Source organism: Pelodiscus sinensis, chromosome 2 (assembly GCF_052426305.1).
Source record: "Pelodiscus sinensis isolate ZL-2025 chromosome 2, ASM5242630v1, whole genome shotgun sequence".
Classification (NCBI taxonomy): Eukaryota; Metazoa; Chordata; order Testudines; family Trionychidae; genus Pelodiscus; species Pelodiscus sinensis.
This window is the reverse complement of record NC_143053.1, coordinates 237,484,430-237,505,987: the sequence shown is the minus strand read 5'-3', so window position 1 is coordinate 237,505,987 and position 21,558 is coordinate 237,484,430. Positions and strand designations below refer to the sequence as shown.

General features: G+C 42.7%; 1 protein-coding gene across 3 annotated transcripts in view; it reads left to right on the top strand.

The window, feature by feature from the left end:
• PFKP (phosphofructokinase, platelet) overlaps positions 1 to 21,558 on the top strand; it is a 93,720-nt gene that overhangs the window by 3,957 nt on the left and 68,205 nt on the right. For all 3 annotated transcript variants that reach the window (XM_075922711.2, XM_075922709.2, XM_075922710.2), the window contains exon 2: positions 6,434 to 6,507. In XM_075922711.2, coding sequence (XP_075778826.1) covers positions 6,434 to 6,507 — 74 coding nt within the window. The remainder of the gene's footprint in view (positions 1 to 6,433; positions 6,508 to 21,558) is intronic.

The window sequence follows — 21,558 nt, the reverse complement described above, 5'->3', positions numbered from 1 at the left end:
AGACCTGCTAATTCAAATCCTGGACAATCGACAGTGGCAGCTTTGATCTTCTCTGTAGTGTAGACAGACTGCCAGGGTATGACTCTTGATGTGTATTGTGAATGATCACTCAGCATGATTTGCCAAATTCTGGACTGCATCCAAGTGTGGTTGGTTCAGTTTTCGAGAGAGGGGCTTAAGAAGGAAGTCTTAAACAGCCCTTATGCCCTCAGATCCTGGGGTTTGCCGTGTCATTAATTGGCTCTTGGCATAATGTAGAACAGCCTCAGGGCTATTCGAGGCCAACTATCAATGACCCCGAAAGCTATCCTGACATTCACAGATCACTGAAGTACAAAAAGTGTCCCGTAAGCAAATTGTCTGTGTATGGATTATGATTAGGCTGGTATTGGAGCAGCAATTACAGTTGCCCAGGATGTTCTATAATAGAAGGAATTCTGTACTGGCTAGGGCTGAAAAGTTTATGGTTGCTTTTTGCTGGTAGGCCAATGTAAGGTGTTCAGGGAATGACTGATGATAATCTAGACTGGTGTTCTTTAAAACTCTGGAGTAACTTTAACCACAAAACAGAATGTTCAGGTAACTTCAAGATCTCAATGCTGTGGAAGATAATCCAAGTGAAGGGGCTGGGATTGTGAATTACTTGAGGAGGTGTGTTGGGCTATTGGGCCTACTTTGTTGGTCATGGAGGTGTTAAATGCTGGCACCTATGGAGTGGGTGAATTTATTCACTAGTTCTGACTCCTGAGGTGTGGATCCTCTTCAATAGAATATCACTCTTCCCTCTTTGTATTTTAAAACATAAAATGATGGACCCCTCACAATGAGCAAAAGTCTAAATGACATTTGAGTAAACTTACTTACTTGCCTCTGCTCTTCTTCACCCTTCTTTTGCTCGTGCCTTTTTAGTTTTGTGCTCGTCAAGAGAAGAGTTGTCATATTTTTTACTTACTTGGTAAAATACCTAGCACACTTTTGGGTACTAATGAAATAGTCATTGGTTTCTGGGGTACGTAGCCCAAAGCCCAGATCTTGGGTCAGTTATAGGCAGACCTGTGCAGCAGTTTAATTATGTACTGCTTTAGAATCTTATATTGGCCCAATCCATTACATTTCCCCCACAAAAGAAAACAAACCCCTTTCTGTTCCCTAATTGTAGAATTTCATAATTTGTACACATTTTGTTTGTTTGACATTTTGGAAGAATATTTTATTTGCCAAAAAGTTGATGTCATGTTTCAACATACATTTTACAGATAGGAAATGAATATTGTACAGTCTATATTAGAAAGTCTTGCAGACTTTTCCAGTATTGACTATATCAGGTGCTTTGGAGATATTACTTCCTTAATTAAAAAAAGGACTTTGTGAAAAATTAGTTCCTAAGTAAGTGATGCTAACTTTTATTTTAATTTTGAAGATGCTGAAAAGGTATTATTAGTGAAAATCAGCCTAAAATGCTCAAGATGATGTGTATGTATTATTTAGTTGTCTGAGGGTATGTCTAGACTACATGCCTTTGCCGACAGAGGCATGTAAATTAGACATACTGACATAGTTAATGAAGCGGAGATTTAGATATCCCCTGATTCCTTAGAATAAAAATGGCCACCGTGTTGTGCCAGTTCAGCTGTTTGTCGACGCAAAGCAGCAGTCAAAACGGGGATCGGTCGGCAAAGGCTTTCCTTGCCGACCGATCCCCGTCTTGACTGCCGCTTTGCACTGACAGATGAGCTGGCACAACGTGGTGGCCATGTTTATTCTAATGAAGTGGGGGATATTTAAATCCCTGCTTCATTGACTATGTTGGTGTGTCTAATTTACATGCCTCTGTCGGCAGAGGCATGTAGTCTAGACATACCTAAATATGCAGTACAGGCAGTCCTCGGGTTACTTACAAGTTAGGGACTGTAGGTTTGTTCTTAAGTTGAATTTGTATGTAAGTCGGAACTGGTACATATTGTAGGGGAAACTCTAGCCAAACATTTCTCCAGAGCTCAGTTTTATTCTCCCACACCTCACTTCCCTCAGTCCTTTATTCTCAAGCTGAGGTGTCTGCTGAGAAAAGCCGCTCTGCGTCTCCCTGGTCTGCTGGGGGAGGGGGCGCTAGCTTCGTGTCTCCCTGGTCTGCTGGGGGGAAGCAGCTAGTGCGGGGTTGCCTCACCCCGTTTGTAAGTAGGGATCCGATGTAAGTCGGATCCGTGTAACCCGGGGACTGCCTGTATAGAAGAAATGCTATTGTATATATTTATATTATAGAAGTCTCTTAGTGGAGAGGGTTCAGAGAAGAGGAGTATATCCCCAAAACATCTTGCAGTCACTCAAAGCACTACACTACCACTTATGCCGGTGTAACTTATGTCACTCTTAAGGGATGGAACATTCACACCCCTGAGCAACTTAAGTTTTGCCATCATAGGTGGTGGTGTAGACATGGCAACAGTTGTAGTGCATCATGCTGTATTAAAAACTATAGACTGGATTCAGGCAAGCATTCTTATCTAGGCCAGCACTTCAACTTATGTTGAAGTTAAGTTAATGACACTTGTTTAAAGTTAAAGTTCTTTCTTCAGTTGGGGACGCAGTATGATTTTTTGCATATATTTAGGTATTTTTTTTTAAGATCGGGGTCTGTCAAATTTGAGTAGGAGATGATGTTTTAACCTCCCTCATGCTGCTATGCTGTAACAACTCGTGGTATGTAGGCACAGCATAGAATAGTGTGTCGGCACGCAGAATGAATACCTTTTACTTCTGTGTTTTCAGCTTTTGGCAAAAAAATAAAAACTTCTGTAATGTTTTATATAACCTTGGTTTGAGAATTATATAAATATAACTGAACAGACAATATCCAGATATTGATGCATCTGTTTCAGTCATCATTTCATGACATTTAGCCAGATATGGGTTATTCCATCTTCACTGGGGCTAAAAATTGCCAGATAAATCTTAGCAGCTATCAAAGGTCTAATACAAAAGTAGATGTTAATTCAGAGGATTTTAGATTTTCTATTTTAAGTGATTGCTTTAGTCACGGTTTAGTTTTTAAATCACTGTTCAAATCCTCCATGTGCACAATTACTGAGTAATGCAGCCCAAGGCTCATAACTACTTAGTGTGTCCATTTTCCAGTAGTAATCATATAATTACATTTCATAGATACTCTGATGGAAATGCTGCTTGTAAGAAGTGAAAGGTAATGAAATAAAACATTGTTTACTAAAGTACATCTTGACTATTCAAACACTGATAGAGACTTCATGTTCCCCTCTGTAGATATATTTATGTATTTGAATGAACTCTGGCCAAAATATTCAGATGTAGTTGAACCTCTCTGGTCTGGCATTCTTTGGTCTGGCAACATCCATGGTCCAACATGATTCTAGTTAATTGTATGGCCACTTATCATGGATGAGGCAAAGTTGCCTCGTAGTTTCATAAAGTTTGTTTACAGCTACCAGTCCTGGCTCTCAGTGTTCTGTGCTGTTGTTTAGCTCTAATTTACCCTTAAATGTCTTCTAAGAAATGAGTAACCAGTGAAAATGCTGGTAATGCTGCTAGATAATATCGACCTCCTATAGTTTGGCAAATTCTCTGGTTCGGCAGGCACCGTTTAGATCCCGATGGTGCTGGATCAGAGAGGTTCAATCTGTACCTAATGGTAGGGATTTAAAGCCATGTTTAGGTTTGTAATGACATCACTAGATTATTTGGTACTGAACAGCAACAGATTATTCAGTGTGAGCTCTGAGTACTCAGCACTTCTGAAAATGTGCTAAGCACCCAAGTCCCTGCACAGAGGCAGATTCAGAGGCCTGAAGGGACCATTGTGATCATCTGATCTAACCTGTATATCACACATGCCACAAAACTTGTCAACAATAATTCCTAGAGCATATTTGCTAAAAAAACATTCAAGCTTTCTTTAAAAATGGTAAGTGATAGAATGTAATGCTCACACAACAATATCAAGCTGTGATAACGTATATATTAAATAGCCAAGTTACAGACTTTCAGTAGGGATATACATAGAGTATATATAAAGGCCTGAGGCAATGGTTCTCTTGTTTTCTGTACTGACACCCCATGCTGCAATAGAGAAATGTTTGGGGATCCCTCCATGGCGTATTTTGGCTAAAGATGTGATTCCCTTGCTTGTCTATGCAGACTCACACTAGCTCTCATCAAGCTAGTGCAAGTCTACATTGCAGCATAAACTCTGTAGCATGAGTAACGGTAGCTGAGGCATGGTTTAGGCCTGCTACATACAAACCTGGCAAGCTAAAAACAGTAGTGTAGCTCCTCCAGCCAACATAGCTACCTCCACTCATTGGGGGTGGTTTAATTATGTCTATGGGAGAGTACTCCCCCAACAACATCGAGTTGCTAGAGGAAAGATCTTACAGCGGCACAGCTGTGTCAGTACAGGTCTCTAGAGTAGACATAGTTTTAGTATTTAGTTCTTGCACAATGAAAGCCTTCTGTTTAATAACAGAGACTTTGTGTTGTGCTCCTAAGTAATAGGCACTTGAGGAAACTTCAGGGTAATGGAGACATTTGCCCTAGGGATGTTAAATATTGGTTAATTGAATAGTCAGTTAACCTCCTGAATTTATATTGGTTACTCGACTATTCTACAGTCCCTGCAGGTGGGGCCGGCAGCCAGTGTGTTCCGGCCCCACTCCTGAGAAGCCCCCTGCCACTCTGTGCTGCTGCTTCTGTATCAGAGAGGCAGAGCGTAGGGTGCCACGTTGGGAGCTGGTCCTCAAGGGCATCCAGTTTAAAAACCAGCTCCCCTCATGGACTGGCTGCCTGTCTCCCCGTGTTATGGCCTCTGATACAGAGCCAGCAGCATGGGGTGGCAACAGTCCCTCACTGGGGGAGGGGGGGGGGGCAGGATCTGAACTCCCAGTCCCAGCGTGAACTGGAACTGAGCTGCACTGCCTTCCCGCCTGGCTCTCAATACACTTTAAATGCAGAGACGCAGCAGTGGTAGATCCTGGACTTGGCACAAGCTGGGACTGAGCCTGGCTGCTGGCCAGCCTGCTAAAAAATTTACTGGTGGGGGAAGGAATGCGTGTAATCTATAGCATTAACCGATAAGCTTTTGCTTATTGTGCTTATTGGTTAATTGACTACACTATTACATCCCTAGTTCTCCCTGACCAGTTTCAGCATTTACAAAGCAGTTCAGTGAGTTTATAAATACTTCCCTGGCAGTGACAGTCTCTAGACTGCCTGAGGACAGGCCATATAAATGATTTCGTTTGTGGGTTTGGAGATTCAGGTCAACCTTGTTGGTGGTGTGATCACCTTATGCCTTTCAAACTGGAAATTATTTCATACCTACCTCAGTAGCAGTGATTATCTGTTTATTTTTTCCCAGTAATTAATTAAATTTCCAGTAATTAATTGATCTGGGGGACTGTAGATACTTACTATACTATACTTTATGCGGTGCATATTTGTAAGTACAAGTAGAATGCTGATCAACTGTTAGAGAGAGATCTCAACTTCCTTGCCCCTCTTCTGAAACTCTGTAGTTGTTTCTTGTGCTTGGAGTCTGTTGGGAATTTTCCATCTCTTTTATCACAAGTAATCTTCCTCATGGTAAGATGGGGAGAGCCATTTTAATACAACATTCGTTTTGACTGTTTGGATTGACACCCATTGGGTTTGCTATAAAATAGTTTTGAAGCATATTTGCTGCTTAATACATTGAAGTATCAATACTGATTTACACAAGTATGACATCGTTCAGCCAAGTGTTTCAATTTCTCAGGGTATGTCCAAAGAGAGTACCAAGGGCTCCATTGTGAGCTGAAGGACATGCTCGCACAAAGGCGTAAGATGCCAGTGCTACTCACATCACATCTCTGTACTTAAGAGGAAAGCAGCTGGCATTGGCTTGCAACTCCTCCTCCTCTCATTTTATTCTGCTCCTCCGCAGCACACCATCAGTGCAGCTGAGCTGGATTGGAAGTAAATAAGCTAGATCAGGAAAAAAAGCTAACTTTCCCCTCTGGAAAGTGGGGATGCATCACTAAATTGTGCCTGCAAGTCTTGCAAATTGCAAGGTGCCAAACCAATCAACCTTATGTTATTTATTAGTCACCACTTTCTAATTACTGTTTATTCTGATAATATTTTGACTGTTTCATCAAGTTCACCTATTCAGTGTCCATATAATTATGATGCTAAAACAAATAACTCTGTCCCCTTTCAGCTTCAAGAGCTGGTTGCCTTGTCAGTATGTACATATCTGTTATAGTAAAAGCTCTTTTTTTCTGTTTAGAAAGAAATTATAGTTTACAATTAATTCCTTCAGCATTGGATTTTTTTTTTTTGGACAAAAGGTATTTCAAGTTAATATTAGAAAATGTAGGTAACCTTGCATAATTTCATAATATATGAATTCACTTTATCTTTCTAGGTATGAATGCTGCAGTACGTGCAGTAGTGCGTATGGGAATCTACGTGGAAGCTAAAGTATATTTTATTTATGAGGTTAGTTTTCCTATTGTATTCATTCTGTATTTGATTTTTGAATGTGTTTGCCCCTTATTTGTGTGGAAAATTCCCATGGACTTTAATGTTGTAAGACTGTAAATGTTACACGTAGTGTTCTTTGTCATCACACCAAAAGCCTTTTTTACCCATGAAAGGCTATTTATCTAGTAATGGCCAAAGGATGATTTTCTTATTAAAATGGAAGTTTGATTTTTGGTTCCAGACCTTTTTTTCCATACAGCAAGGGGTTGGGAATACAGGCAGTCCCCGGGTTACGTACAAGATAGGGACTGTAGGTTTGTTCTTAAGTTGAATTTGTATGTAAGTCGGAACTGGTACATATTGTAGGGGAAACTCTAGCCAAACATTTCTCCAGAGCTCAGTTTTATTCTCCCACACCTCACTTCCCTCAGTCCTTTATTCTCAAGCTAAGGTGTCTGCTGAGAAAAGCCGCTCCGCGTCTCCTTGGTCTGCTGGGGGGGGGGGGGCGCTAGCTTCGCGTCTCCCTGGTCTGCTGGGGGGAAGCAGCTAGTGTGGGGTTGCCTCACCCCGTTTGTAAGTAGGGATCCGATGTAAGTCGGATCCATGTAACCCGGGGACTGCCTGTACTGAGAAGACTTAGCTGTGGTGGTTGACGTGATCAGGTCTTGCATTATACAACAATGATTTGTCTGTCTATACCTGAATACCTTCTGTAAGGTATTTATCTAGCCGTCCCTCCCTCATCTTACTATAGTATCTGAGCTCCCTTCAGCCTATGATTTATTTATTTTCACAATATTCTTGTGAGGTAGGAAAACAGTATTATTCCCAGTTTACAGATGGGGAAGCGAGATGCAGAGAGATTACATGACAAGAGTAGTCTGCAGCTACTGCTATAGCTAGTGGACAGTCTCTCATTCTGTAAGTTAAGGGGAGGAGTTGACAGGCTACAAAATTAAGTCCGATCCACTTCTTTCCAAATATCAGAAATATTGTATCTATGATTAATGTATGGCATATGGAAATTTGAAAGACATATATTTGTACATCTAAAAGAGATGCAATGTTATGGGAAAACTATCAGTACTGTACTTTGATTTAATAGATGCATTTTTCCTTTGAAGTATGTGAATATTGGTATACAGTACATATTTTAAACAAATGACCCGTTTGTATTATATGTTGGAATTACATCTCTTCTCCTTCAGAAGCTTTTAGTTATTAAAGTAAAGCAATCATGGGATAACATGAATGTCCCTCTCATGGATCAGTGATTGCTTAAAAGACATAAAACAAATGGTAGGAATAATTGGTCAGTTTCAGAATGGACGGAGATAAATAATTGTATATCTTAGGGATCTGTACTTGGAGCCGTGTTGTTTAACATATTCATAAATGATCTGGAAAAGGAGGTAATCACTGAGGTAGAAAAATTTGCAAATATTCAAAATTATTCAAGATCGTTATACTCAAAGTCAATTACAAAGAGTTACAGACTCACAAAACTGAGTGATTGGGCAATAAAATGGAAGATAAAATTCAGTGTTGATGAATGCAAAGTAATGCACATTGGAAAACATACGCCCAACTATCCATAGAAAATGATGGGGGCTGTAAATTAGCTGTTACCACTCAAGAAAGAGATCTAGGAGTCATTGTGGATAGTTCTCAGAAAACATCCATGGAATGTGCTACAGCAATTAAAAAAAGCTAATAGAATGTAAGAAACTATTAGAAAAGGGATAGATGAGTGGTTTTCAACTTTGGAGGTGTAGACCCCTTAGGAAATCTGTTGTCTGTATACATAGTTGTATTCTCTTCAGTCTGTTTTCTACTGAATCCTTAGACATAGTCCATGAACCCCTGGGGAAGTCCACAGAACAAAGGTTGAAAACCACTGGGATAGATTAAAAAACCAACAATATCATAATTTTATATAAATTCATGGCTTGAATGCAGTTCTGGTCACCTCATTTCAAAAACGTATGAATTGGAAAAGATGGACAACAAAATGCATATGAGTATGGGTGAGCTTCCATATGAGGAGATATTAAAAAGACCAGAATTCATTGGCAAAGGGTATTACAAATGCCAAGCTTACAACAGGATTAAAAAACTAACTAGATAAGTTCATCACGAAGATGAGGTCCATCAGTGGCTGTTAGTCAAGATGATCAGGGATGTCACCCTGTGCACCTGCTTTTCCTAGCCTCTGATTTCCAGAAACTGGGAGCGTGTGGCAGGGGATGGATCGCTTGACAATTGCCTGTTCTGGTTATTCCCTCTGGAGCACTGGGGAGATTCCAGGGGGACCACAAGCAGATTTCAGGGAGTCCAACAATTAGGCTAAAACTAGGCCAAAATGTGGGATGCAATTCTGATAATTAAAGGTCATTTTAATGTCATATAAACCAAACCTAATCATAGAAGTGCTAGAAAACACAGCGTTTGCTAGTTTGTCACACTGTTTGTATTTTTAAACTCGATTATTTTTTGTTTGTGTTTGTTTTTTAACTTCAACTATTCTTAATGCTAGACATGTTAATCTGTAAAAGTTACTTGGTGTAAAAACACATTTGCTGAAGTTTGTATGGTGACATAACCACCAGGTAGTATGTGCTTCAAAATAGTATGTATAAATTGTTTATTCAATAGTTTGTGGCAGTTTTAAAATGGATATTTTAGGCTAAGAAGAAAAATACCGATGGCTATTTGAAAAACAACCATCAAGCAAATTTTGTTCTATTCGACATTTTAAAGTTTTGTTTCAAAATGCCAAAATTAATTCAGCTAAGTTATGAAATGTGATGAAGGCCATCCTGAGGCTAAATGTGGTAAAAGCTTTCCACAATTTTAGCTTGTGAGAGAGACATCCAAAATAACTTTTTACCCTGCTCTCCTCCTCCCCTCCCTCAAAATCTCTCTCTTGTCAGACAGTCTACAAATTAGCTGTGAGTTGGAAGAGAATTCGAGGAATTGGCAAGCTGAGCACACCAAGTATTCAGGAGCTGGTTGTTGTGGCAGCACAACACAAAAGATTTCTGGAGCATAGTGCCCTGCTTATTTGCATACCAGTACTTGTTTTGTCCTGGGAAAATATTAATTCTACCCTGCACTCCCTGACTCCCCCATGCTTCGAAATTAATATGTCTGCAATCTGCATGGTTTGCTACCCCTATTGTATGACTTAGTCAATGACTGGCAGTGAAATCCTACTGGATTGGGTCTTGCATCATGATGATGGGGGAGGTGAGTGTGGATAGTTGTGGGGTTTGAAGCCTTAGGGACAAATCCTTGGGTGCAGTTAAAATATACTGAATGTAAGTCAAAGAGTAGTGTGCAAAGATGGCTTAAAGCGCCTGTGTTACTGCCCTGCTGCCTCGGTGCATGGACTCTGCCCTGTGGTAGGGTAGTATGAAGTGTTCTCTTACTCATGCCAGGCTGCAGTGGTCATAAGGCAGTGGTCTCCAACCTTTTTACACCCACATCACTTTTTAAATGTCAAGGTAAGCCAAGATCTACTCCATCTCTTCCCCAGGATCCTACCCCTTCCTTGAGGCCCGCCCTCTCCATTCCCCTCCTCTCCATCACTTGCTGTCCCCAGCCTTTACTCACTCTCCCTGGGTTGAGACAGGAGGTGCAGGCTCTGAGGTGGGAATGAGGGATTTGGGTGTGGGAAGGGGTGAGAGGTACAAGCTCTGGGAGGGAATTTGGATACAGGAGAAGGTGGAGAAGGAGATGCTGGCTCAGGGAGGGGGCTCCAAACTGAGGAGTGTTGAGGTCAGGTGGAGGGTTAGGGAGCTGAGCAAGTTGCAGACTTGTGGATATTGGTGTGTAGAAGTTTAGGCTGGGCTGTATGAGGGGCTAAGGGCACAGGTTCGCAGTGTGTTGGTGGTGCAGGCGTGTTGTGGCACAACACTGGAGATGTGGGTGGTGCAGGAGTTTGAGGATGTGGGGGGCTCAGGGCAGGGTTCAGGTGTATGATGGGCTCAGGGTTGGGGTGTGTGTGATGTGCAGGGGTGTTATGGTGCTGTGGCCAAATGGGGGCTTGACCCCAATTGGGGGCTTGTTGGCCAGGCTTCATTTTTAAATAAAATATTATGTTGAACACAAAATGTTTCAACATTGTCTGTCTTTATTGGAGGGGTGAGGGATGGGGAACCTTTTTTGGGTCAAGGGGCCAGTGACACACAGAAAAATCAGTTGGGGACCACACAAGTGAGATGCAAAAAACCAACCCCTCCAGAACCCCAAAGGCCTCATTGATGTGGCCCCAACTGAGATACCTCACTCCTCTGGCACTCCAGCCCCATGGAGAGATAGGTAGGACCTGGGGATTGTAGTGGATGAGAAGCTGGATATGAGTTAACAGTGTGCTTTTATAGCCAAGAAGGCTAATGGCATATTAGGTTGCATTAGGAGGAGCATTGCCAGCAGATTTAGAGAAGTGATTATTCCCCTTTATTCGGCTGTGATGAGGCCATATCTGTAGTATTGTGTCCAATTCTGGGCCGCCCGCTATAGAAAGGATGTGGATATTGGAGAGGGTCCAGAAGAGGGCAACCAAAATGATTAGGGGGCTGGAACACATGACCTATGAGGAGAGGCTGAGGGATTTGGTTTTATTTAATCTGCAGAAGAGAAGAGTGAGGGAGAATTTGATAGCAGCCTTCAATTTCCTGAAGGGAGGTGCCAAAGAGGATGGAGAGAGGCTGTTCACAGTAGTGATGGATGGCAGAACAAAGAGCAGTGGCCTCAAGTTACAGTAGGAGAGGTCTAGGTTGGACATTAGGAAAAACTGTTTTACTAAGCGGGTGGTGAAGCACTGGAATGGGTTACCTAGGGAGGTGGTGGAATCTCCATCTCTAGAGGTTTTTAAGTCCTAGCTTGACAAAGCCCTGGCTGGGGTGATTTAATTGCAGTTGGTCCTGCCTTGGGCAGGGGGCTGGACTTGGTGACCTCCTGAGGTCTCTTCCAGCTCTTTGATTCTATGACTGAGGTTCAAGGCCTCAGGCCAGATTAACTCTTTTGGGGTTACAGGGTTAATGGATTTTGTGGACCTCCCTAGGGCCTGGGGTAGGAAGGATGCAGTGTATGGACAGAGCTGCCAGTGAATAGGATAGGGATGGGGGTGCAGAATCTGGGTGGAAAATAGGGTACAGGAGCAAGCTGGGGGTAGGTGTCTGGCCAGGAGAGAGGGGCCAGGAACAGGGTGCTGGTGGGTGTCTGGCCAGGGGATAAGAGGGAAGAGTGGGGTGTCTGGCCAGGGGCAGCTCAGCCGGTACTGGGGCTCTCCAGAGACAAGTATCTCTCGGGAAGGATCTGCAGGCAGTGCTGGAAGAAGTGCACATGCAGTTTAGTTACTTTAAGAAAACCAGCTGCTCCGGATCCTTATTAAAGCTCCCCCTGACCCTGCCTCCCTAGTGCACAGGGGAAGGAAAGCAAGACAAGAGAGCTGTGGAGAGGGGAGGAGCAGTGTGCCCTTCCTGAGAAGCTGGATCTGACATGGAGCTACAGGACTTCTCCCCCGCCCCCGTCCTCAGCTGCCATAGGAAGCCGGCTTTGGCTCCAGTTTTGCGAGAGGTGGGAGGCTATAGTGCCAGCGCAGGCTCCTCAGTGTGTGTGGGAGAGGGGGAGCAAGAGGTAGCTGGGAACACCGTGTTGAGATCGACTGGCAGTGCCTCCGCGATCAACCAGTCGATTGCGATCGACTGGTTGCTGACCACTGTAATAAGGGTTCCAAAATGCAGCTGAGGATTAGTGTGACATATGGATGTTGAGCAGCATGCTCTTTTCCCTGTTGCAGGGACTATAGCAATGAGGGCATGGCATGTAGCACCCCCAACATCATGTCTGTGCCACTGAAAGATCATCCTCACACTGAGGAATAGGGTGAATTTTTTACTTCCAACTTTATTTGCCCCAAATTAATAAGATAAATGTGCAGTTCAAGCCATCTCAGTCTTGGTTGCTCCTGTGGTTCCTAACTCAGAGCTGCTCACGGTCATTCAGTTTCCTTGCCTTTCCAATGCTAACCTGTTCTTAAATTTAGAAGAAATGTAGAAGTACTTTCTTGGTATGATGTTCCAGGGTGCAATCTAGAGCAGTGAAGGTTTATGTCACTCTTGCCCTGCAGTTTGGTGTGCCAGGCTTACAATGCTTTGCTATTGTAGCTCCCAACCTTGGACTTCTCTTAAACAGACTGCATGTTAAACTCTGAATGTCTGTGTATAGTCACAGCCTTAGTCTATCAACTCTAGCACCAACAGCTTGTCAGCAAACTCCAGCTATATTCTGGCTTCTTGGGGTCCACTTGTAGGGGACCTCAGCACATGCCCAGTCCCAAATACCCACCAAATGTGTATTCTGCACTGTCCAGCCTTCTTTTGGACAGTCAAGGCACATTTGGTCTATTGTCTAAGGGGATCAGCATATACAACAGTTTGCTATCTTAAATGGTGTTATCCACACAGTTTAGTTTAATAAATGCTGGATTCATTTTGATTAAAAAATAAAACGTGTATTTAACTACAAGGAGAAAAGTTTTAAGCTAGTACAGGTATAAGGCATAAAAGCCAGAAATTGTTACAAAAGGAATAAAGATAAAATGTTTCCTGAACTGAACAAGGGTTGGTCAAGGTGAAGTTCTTGCCATATGCCTCCAGCAACAGGGATGACCAGATTTCAGGTCAGGATTTCTCCCCAAAGTCAAGTGGACAGATTTGCTTTCTTTTCTGAAAGAGTGAGAGATGGATAGGAAGAGATAACTTGGGATGTTTTTTGTCTCTTGCTTTTATAGTTCAGTTCCCCTTTGAAATGCATTTTCCTGAGGCCAACTTTTAGTTAAAGTTCATTCAAACAGTAAAGGAGGGAGTGAACAATTTTGCATGTTGTTTCTTCTTACTTGTTTGCTGATATGCAGATTTTTCTTGTCTCCTGTCTTCCCCCTATTGTGTCCTAGGACACTCTTTACAACTTATATGTAAATCGAGGTAAAAGCTCATTTCTTTGTGTAAGACCTGCTTGACCAGTCCTTCCTCATCTGTGCTATGTAGCTACCTGGCTTTGAACATGTGCTACTATTCACCATCAACTTCACACCCCACTATAGAAACACTAAGAGTACATCTACACTGCATGGCTACCCCCTGTCTACACCATCCACCTGTTACTTTGAAATATTTTTCGAAATAATGGGTGTGCTATTTCGGCATCCCGATAACCCTCGTTCCATAAAGGTTAAGGGATGTCTTGGAATAGCACGATATTTTGAAATTTGACACTGTGTAAACGTGCCGAATTTAAAACTAAGCTATTTGGAAATAGATTTGATAAGATACGCAATTTGCATAGCATAAATTGCGTATCTTACGTTGACTTTAGGGTGCTGTGTAGACACATTCAATCTCAGGAATCTGTCCCTGCAACAAACCCCACTGCCAACTCAGTCTACACATGTATCTCTAGTGACACCATCACAGGACCGACCTACATCAGCATATACTATCAAAAACTTGTTTACGTGGACATCTACTAATGGAATATATGTCATAATGTGCCAGCAATAACCCTTGGCCATGAACATTGGACAAACTGGATTGTCTCTACACACAAGAATAAATGGACCCAAATCAGACATCAAGAATGGTAATGTACATAAATCAATGGGAGAGCACTTTAACTTCCCTTAACACAGTTACTGACTTTCAAGTTGCCATTTCAGGGGCGGGGGATGAGGGGGCCGGGGAAACCCTTCAGAAACAGATTGCAAAAACTACTGAGCTGGAATTCATATGAAAATTTGACATCATAAAAAGAGGTTTAAATAGAAACATGGAATGGTTCTCTCACTATAATAGATAACTTCCCCTTCACATACTCTTACCTTTGTTAGAGGTGAGACACATCCCACATTGATTTAATTAGCACTGATGTCACACTCCCATCTCTGTATCTCTTCCCTTTTTCTTATATTTTCTCTTCAGGCATCTGAAGAAGTGATTTTTACCTTATGAAATCTTATGGCCTTATATATTAGTTAATCTTTAAAGTGCCATGGGACTCCTTGTTACTATTCTCTCTTCCCTCCCCCCATCCCCTATTTATTTAGAAACTGGACCTTTAATAACTCCATTCATCTGAAGAAGTGGGTTGTGCCCACAAAAGCTTATTATGCCATCTACATGTTTTGTCAGTCTTTAAGGTGCTGCAAGTCTATTAGTTGTTTAAGTTTTTCCAGTTAGACTAACTCAGCTACCCCTCTGACGCTTTTAGATTAATACATGCAGTCATCTTTTTTTCTCATGGGTACATACAAATGTCTTATATGTATGCTGTTTGTAGTAGGGATGTGAATGGTTAATAGATGGGGACTCTCAGAACTACTGTCTGGCTCCTGAAAACAACACCGTACCCAGGATTCTGCAGTTCTGTCAGCCACACCGTCCACACTCCTATAGGGCTACGTCTAGACTGCAAGCCTCTTTCGAAAGAGGCTTTTTCGAAAGAATCTTTCTAAAAAGCCACTTTCGAAAAAGAGCGTCTAGACTGCAACCAGTACTTTCGAAAAAGCAAGCCGCTTTTTCGAAAGAAAGCACCCAGGCAGTCTGGATGCTCTCTTTCGAAAATACCCTGTTGCATTCAAGAACGCCTTTTTTCGAAAGAGCACTTTCGAAAAAAGGCGTTCTTCCTCGTGAAATTAGGTTTACCGCCGTCGAAAGAAAAGCCATGTTCTTTCGATTTAATTTCGAAAGAACGTGGCTGTAGTCTAGACGCAAGTGAAGTTTTTTCGAAAAAAGGCTACTTTTTTCGAAAAAACCCTTGAGTCTGGACACAGCCCTACAGCTCCAGAGGGGAACTAACTGGGTGTGGCCCAGCAGCCTTTTTTATACTAGCTTGCTGGGCCCTGATTGGCTGCATTTCATGCTGCTGCTCTGGGGAGCTTGGAGGACTTCTCTACTACCCTTTTTCTGGAGTGGTGTGTAATAGGGCCACAGAGCATCCAGCAGGAGGCTTCAGGGCCTAGTCCATCCTATCACAAAGCCCTATGTGACTATTAGAAGTACAGTACTTTGTGCTTCTTGATAACCAAAAGGAAAATGGACTGCAGAGAATAAGGAAAATTATCAGCTATAATAGAATAATGAATAAAAGCACAAATTATGATCCCCAAAAGCCAGGATATTTGAAAACTAATACATAGTTGATTTTAGTCTTGGAAACTATATTCTAAGTTTGCAGTGAAGCAATATGAGAGAATTCAGGATTCAAGGAGCTGAGAATACTCCCATAACAATTGTATGGGCCAATTATATTACCCTTAAGGGATTGACTAGGCATGAAAATTAATCCAGAATAAAATAGGATGTGAATTTAAAGCAGATTAAGTATTCCTGATTAACTCCCAGTGTAAACACCTGAATTCTGGAATAACACTGCTTTATTCTGAAGTAGTGTGTTGTACTTCCAGAATAAGGCAATAATGTGGAATAAGGCAATTTTATTGCAGGATCAGAAGCCAGAGCTACACTAAAGAGGAAAGTTGACTTAAGATATTCAACTCCAGCTGTGTTAATTATGTAGCTGGAATTGAGCTATCTTAAATTGCATTTTTGCGCTGCCCACACAGTGAGAAGTCGACGGGAGCAAATTCTTCCATTGCCTTCCCTTACTCCTTGTGAGGAGCAGGATTGCTGACAGGAGTGACCTCTTAGTTTGAATGAGTGGATCTTCACTAGATCCGCTAAATCGAACCCCGGAAGATCAACTGTGGCAGCCAGAGTGTCCATTCTTGGAGTTATTCTGGTATATCCCTTACTAGTAAATTGGTTTGCAGCAAACCCATTGCTAATGAAGTAATGTTCTGCTCAGTATGGTACCCACTGCATAGTTTTTTAACAGGGAGTCACCCTCCTGGATTGACACCAGATGGGCATTCTGTTTTTATGGAGTTTATAAAGATGTGAAAGCTCTAGCTCTGGCAGTTAGAAATATATTTAATATACAATATTTTAAAATACCGTATTATTTCAGGAAGACAGATTAATATTTCACCTCTGAACTCCAGGAATTATATTTGATATAATCACTAATTGGAGGTGGAGGAGAATTAATGGTTCTCATTTTGGACTCAATTCTGTGAAGTACTGAGTACACAATGAGAGGTGCTAGGGTTTTAAAAACCCTAACAAGCTCTTTTAAATCTATGACAGCACCTTACCAGATTAAAAATGTAGTCACTAGTGGATGTTTGCCTATCTCTAAACCACAGAATTCTTGATTGTCAGTCTACTTCTGAGAGGTTAGAAGTGGAAACACGGGGGCTTACTTTGGCAGAACTCTATGGGAAAACTTCCACAGTTGCTCCTAGGCTGTTTTGTATACTCAGTATTCACTGAAATTGGTTCCTTTTTTTCTTGAACAATAGCATTCAGCAAGTGAACACAGTAAATAAATACATAAAAATAATTAAAATGAATTTAAGAAAAGCCAGCCATAATAGTCATTCAGCTGGAGTGTTCTTTTCCAAGTTCTTGTTCCTGCCAGCTGTGTGTCAGATGCACCTTTTTTGTTGGGACAGAGGCTCTGTTTTGATGGTCCATCTTGAGGCTGATGAAGCCCCATAGTTTTAGATGTCTCTGAGATAGAATCCAACAGACCACTGTATCCTGTATTGTAGGAATCCGGTGTCTATACTAGGGGGCTACGTCTAGACTGGCATGATTTTCCGCAAATGCTTTTAATGGAAAAGTTTTTCCGTTAAAAGCATTTGCGGAAAAGAGCGTCCAAATTGGCACGGACGCTTTTCTGCAAAAGCACTTTTTGCAGAAAAGCGTCCGTGCCAATCTAGATGTGGTTTTGCACAAAAAAGCCCTGATCGCCATTTTCGCCATCGGGGCTTTTTTGTGCAAAACAGTTTTTAGCTGTCTACACTGGCCCTCTTGCGCAGATACATTTGTGCAAGAGGGCTTTTTCCCCGAACAGGAGCAGCATAGCATTTCCGCAAGAACACTGACAATCTTACGTGAGATCGTCAGTGTTCTTGTGCAAATTCAAGCGGCCAGTGTAGACAGCTGGCAAGTTTTTCCGCAAAAGCGGCTGTTCAGCCGGGATGTAAGAGTGTAACCAGATAAGAGATCAGCTGATGCTTGTTGTTTACCAGCACCGGTTACATTCTTCATAGGGCTGCTGGGCGTACCAACAGCTGAGGCAGACCTGGCAGCCCCACAGGACAGGGAGCCTGTGGTGCCACAGGAGCTGCAGCAGCCACAGTGGCCATGCAAGACGGGGTGCTGCAGTAGCCATGTCGGCTGTGGGACCTCAGCAGCCCCGTGGGGCTGATAACCATGATGTTCCTGGCAGCCGTGGTTAACCGTGTAACCGACAGAAATTCGACTGGCTACACATTTAGTAATTTAAAAAAAAAGTGTTACATCCCTAGTTCACACTTCTGTATATGATAACTCCCTATGGCCCACTTCTTCACCTTTTTCCTTGCTGCCACTTCTGTTGTTTGTTTGTACTGTAGGAGTAACTAGGAGCACAACCGTTCTGACCATAGGAGGGCTTGGGTGGCTGCCCTGGGCCATGTTCTTTTGGGGGCCCTAAAGTGGCCACCCCAATATTCTATTATTTAGGATAACTTTTGTTGTAGGGTCCATGGTGGCCTGGTGAATTATCTGGCTGGGGGCCTACGGTGGAGCAGCAGCAGGGTTTGGGCCACCTGCATTCACCACAGCAGTGGGAGCCATGGAAAGTGGAGCAGCCTGGCAGCCAGCTCTGTTTTGCCAACATTGCCCTGGCTCCTGCTTCCCTGGCTTGGAGATGGCATCAGAGTAGAGCAGGCTGCTGGGTGTTTCCACTTCCTTCAGCTCTTGAAGCTGTGGTAAATGAGGGGACCCCGACCCCTGCTGCCTCCCCACACCAACCTCCTTCCTAGGCAATCATCTGGGTTACGTCTCTCTGGGAAGGGGTGCAGTGGAGATGCAAAAAGAGGTGGGGTGAGCAGGAGCTGGACTGAGGGGAAGGAGTGGAGCAGGGACAGGGTGTGGGGTTGGGGTTGGGGTTGCCCAGGGCCCCACACCTCTCTGGGAACAGCCCTACCTGGGAACAGCCCTATAGTCCTAGACATTGAAGTGCCAGTATTGGGGAGGATTCTGTCCGTCAGGTATATCAGTACTCAAGAGGTTCAGCTTTCCACTTCCTGCTTGTGGGAAGGGTTACAGCTGCTAGGTGGCTTGTACAGCTGCAGCACTGAGGAGATGAGATGTGCAGAGAGCCAGCATGGTGTCCCAGGTGTGAAGATTGCCCCTCCTGCGGAACTCCACCTGCTTCCTCTGCTGGGCAGATCCCCTGCTGACCCTGGTCCTTCAGATTCCCCAGACTGATAGGTGCAATCTTGCCAGTCCTATACAGAAGGATCATTAATTCTTTGCTACGTAGCATGATTATTCTGCACGTACAGCCTAAAGCCACTTTGCCCAATTTTGTTAAATATCCCGGGCTTCATTTGCATGTTCCTGGGCGCTGCCATTTTTAAATGCCCTGTAGTTCGAACTCCCTGCCCGTGGCTACATGCGGCACGGACTAGTTCGAATTACTACATTAGCCACCCTAGTTCGAACTAGGGTGGCTAGCATAGCCATACCCTGATAGAGGCAGCAAGGAGGGGAGGGGGGATCAACTAGTTGACTGACCATCAGGTAAGCATTTGCTTATCGGATAGTCAACTAGTCCTTAACATCCTTACTCAGATATACTAGTTTGCATTTTCATAGAATAATAGGACTGGAAGGGACCTCAAGAGGTCATCGAGTCCAGCCCCCCGCCCTCAAGGCAGGACCAAGCTCCATCTACACCATCCCTGACAGATGTCTATCTAACCTGTTCTTAAATATCTCCAGAGAGGGAGATTCCACCACCTCCCTTGGCAATTTATTCCAATATTTGACCACCCTGACAGTTAGGAATTTTTTCCTAATGTCCAATCTAAACCTCCCCTGCTGCACTTTAAGCCCATTACTCCTTGTCCTGTCCTCAGAAACCAAGAGGAACAAATTTTCTCCTTCCTCCTTGTGACACCCTTTTAGATATTTGAAAACCGCTATCATGTCCCCCCTTAATCTTCTTTTTTCCAAACTAAACAAGCCCAGTTCATGAAGCCTGGCTTCATAGGTCATGTTCTCTAAACCTTTAATCATTCTTGTCGCTCTTCTCTGTACCCTTTCCAATTTCTCCACATCTTTCTTGAAATGTGGCGCCCAGAACTGGACACAGTACTCCAGCTGAGGCCTAACTAGTGCAGAGTAGAGCGGCAGAATGACTTCACGAGTTTTGCTTACAACACACCTGTTGATACAACCTAGAATCATATTTGCTTTTTTTGCAACAGCATCACACTGTTGACTCATATTCAACTTGTGGTCCACTATGACCCCTAGATCCCTTTCCGCCATGCTCCTTCCTAGACAGTCGCTTCCCATCTTGTATGTATGGAACTGATTGTTCCTTCCTAAGTGGAGCACTTTGCATTTCTCTTTATTAAACCTCATCCTGTTTACCTCTGACCATTTCTCTAACTTGCTAAGGTCATTTTGAATTATGTCCCTATCCTCCAAAGAAGTCGCAACCCCACCCAGTTTGGTATCATCTGCAAACTTAATAAGCGTACTCTCTATCCCAATATCTACATCATTGATGAAGATATTGAACAGTACGGGTCCCAAAACAGACCCTTGAGGAACTCCACTTGTTATCCCTTTCCAGCAGGATTTAGAACCGTTAACAACAACTCTCTGACTACGGTTATCCAGCCAATTATGCACCCACCTTATCGTGACCCTATCTAAGTTATATTTGCCTAGTTTATCAATAAGAATCTCATGCGAGACTGTATCAAATGCCTTACTAAAGTCTAGGTATATGACATCCACCGCTTCTCCCTTATCCACAAGGCTCGTTATCTTATCAAAGAAAGCTATCAGATTAGTTTGGCATGACTTGTTCTTCACAAACCCATGCTGGCTATTCCCTATCACTTTATTACCTTCCAAGTGTTTGCATATGATTTCCTTAATTACCTGCTCCATTATCTTCCCTGGGACAGACGTTAAACTGACCGGTCTGTAGTTTCCTGGGTTGTTCTTATTCCCCTTTTTATAGATGGGCACAATATTTGCCCTTTTCCAGTCTTCTGGAATCTCCCCTGTCTGCCATGATTTTTCAAAGATCATAGCTAAAGGCTCAGATACCTCCTCTATTAGCTCCTTGAGTATCCTGGGATGCATTTCATCAGGACCTGGTGACTTGCTGACATCTAACTTTCCTAAGTGATTTTTAACTTGTTCTTTGTGTATCCTATCTTCTAAACTTACCCTCTCTCTGCTTGTATTCACTATGTTAGGCACACCTCCAGACTTCTCGGTGAAGACCGAAACAAAGAAGTCATTGAGCATCTCCGCCATTTCCAAGTTTCCTGTTACTGCTTCTCCCTCCTCACTAAGCAGTGGGCCTACCCTATCCTGGGTCTTCCCTTTTGCTTTTAATGTATTTATAAAAGGTCTTCTTGTTTCCCTTTATGCCTGTAGCTAGTTTGATCTCTTTTTGTGCCTTTGCCTTTCTAATCTTGCCCCTGAATTCCCGTGTTGCTTGCCTATATTTTTCCAGATTAAATTCCAATGTTATTTTGTTCCTCTCACCATCTGTGGCAAAACTTTCCCCATACATTACAATTGGCAAATGCAAGTATCCTGTGCTTAATAATTATATAGTGAATTAATAAAACTAGATTAATGCTGAGCCCCATAGTTTCCCACTAGACATCTTTCCTTTTCTCATCTTGACATGTTGCCTTTTACCAGTACACAATGATTTTCCAAGCCAATTTGAATTTATGTTTTGGGGCTGTGTTTTAAATGGTTTACCAAAATCCAGTACATTGCCTCTGCTACATTTCCTTCACCATTAATTGTGTCAAAAAGGGCAATTAAGTGTGTCTGACCCCATTTGTTGTTTGTAATCCAATTTTATTTGTTGTTTATGATCCTGTTTTGCTCTGAGATGTTTAGA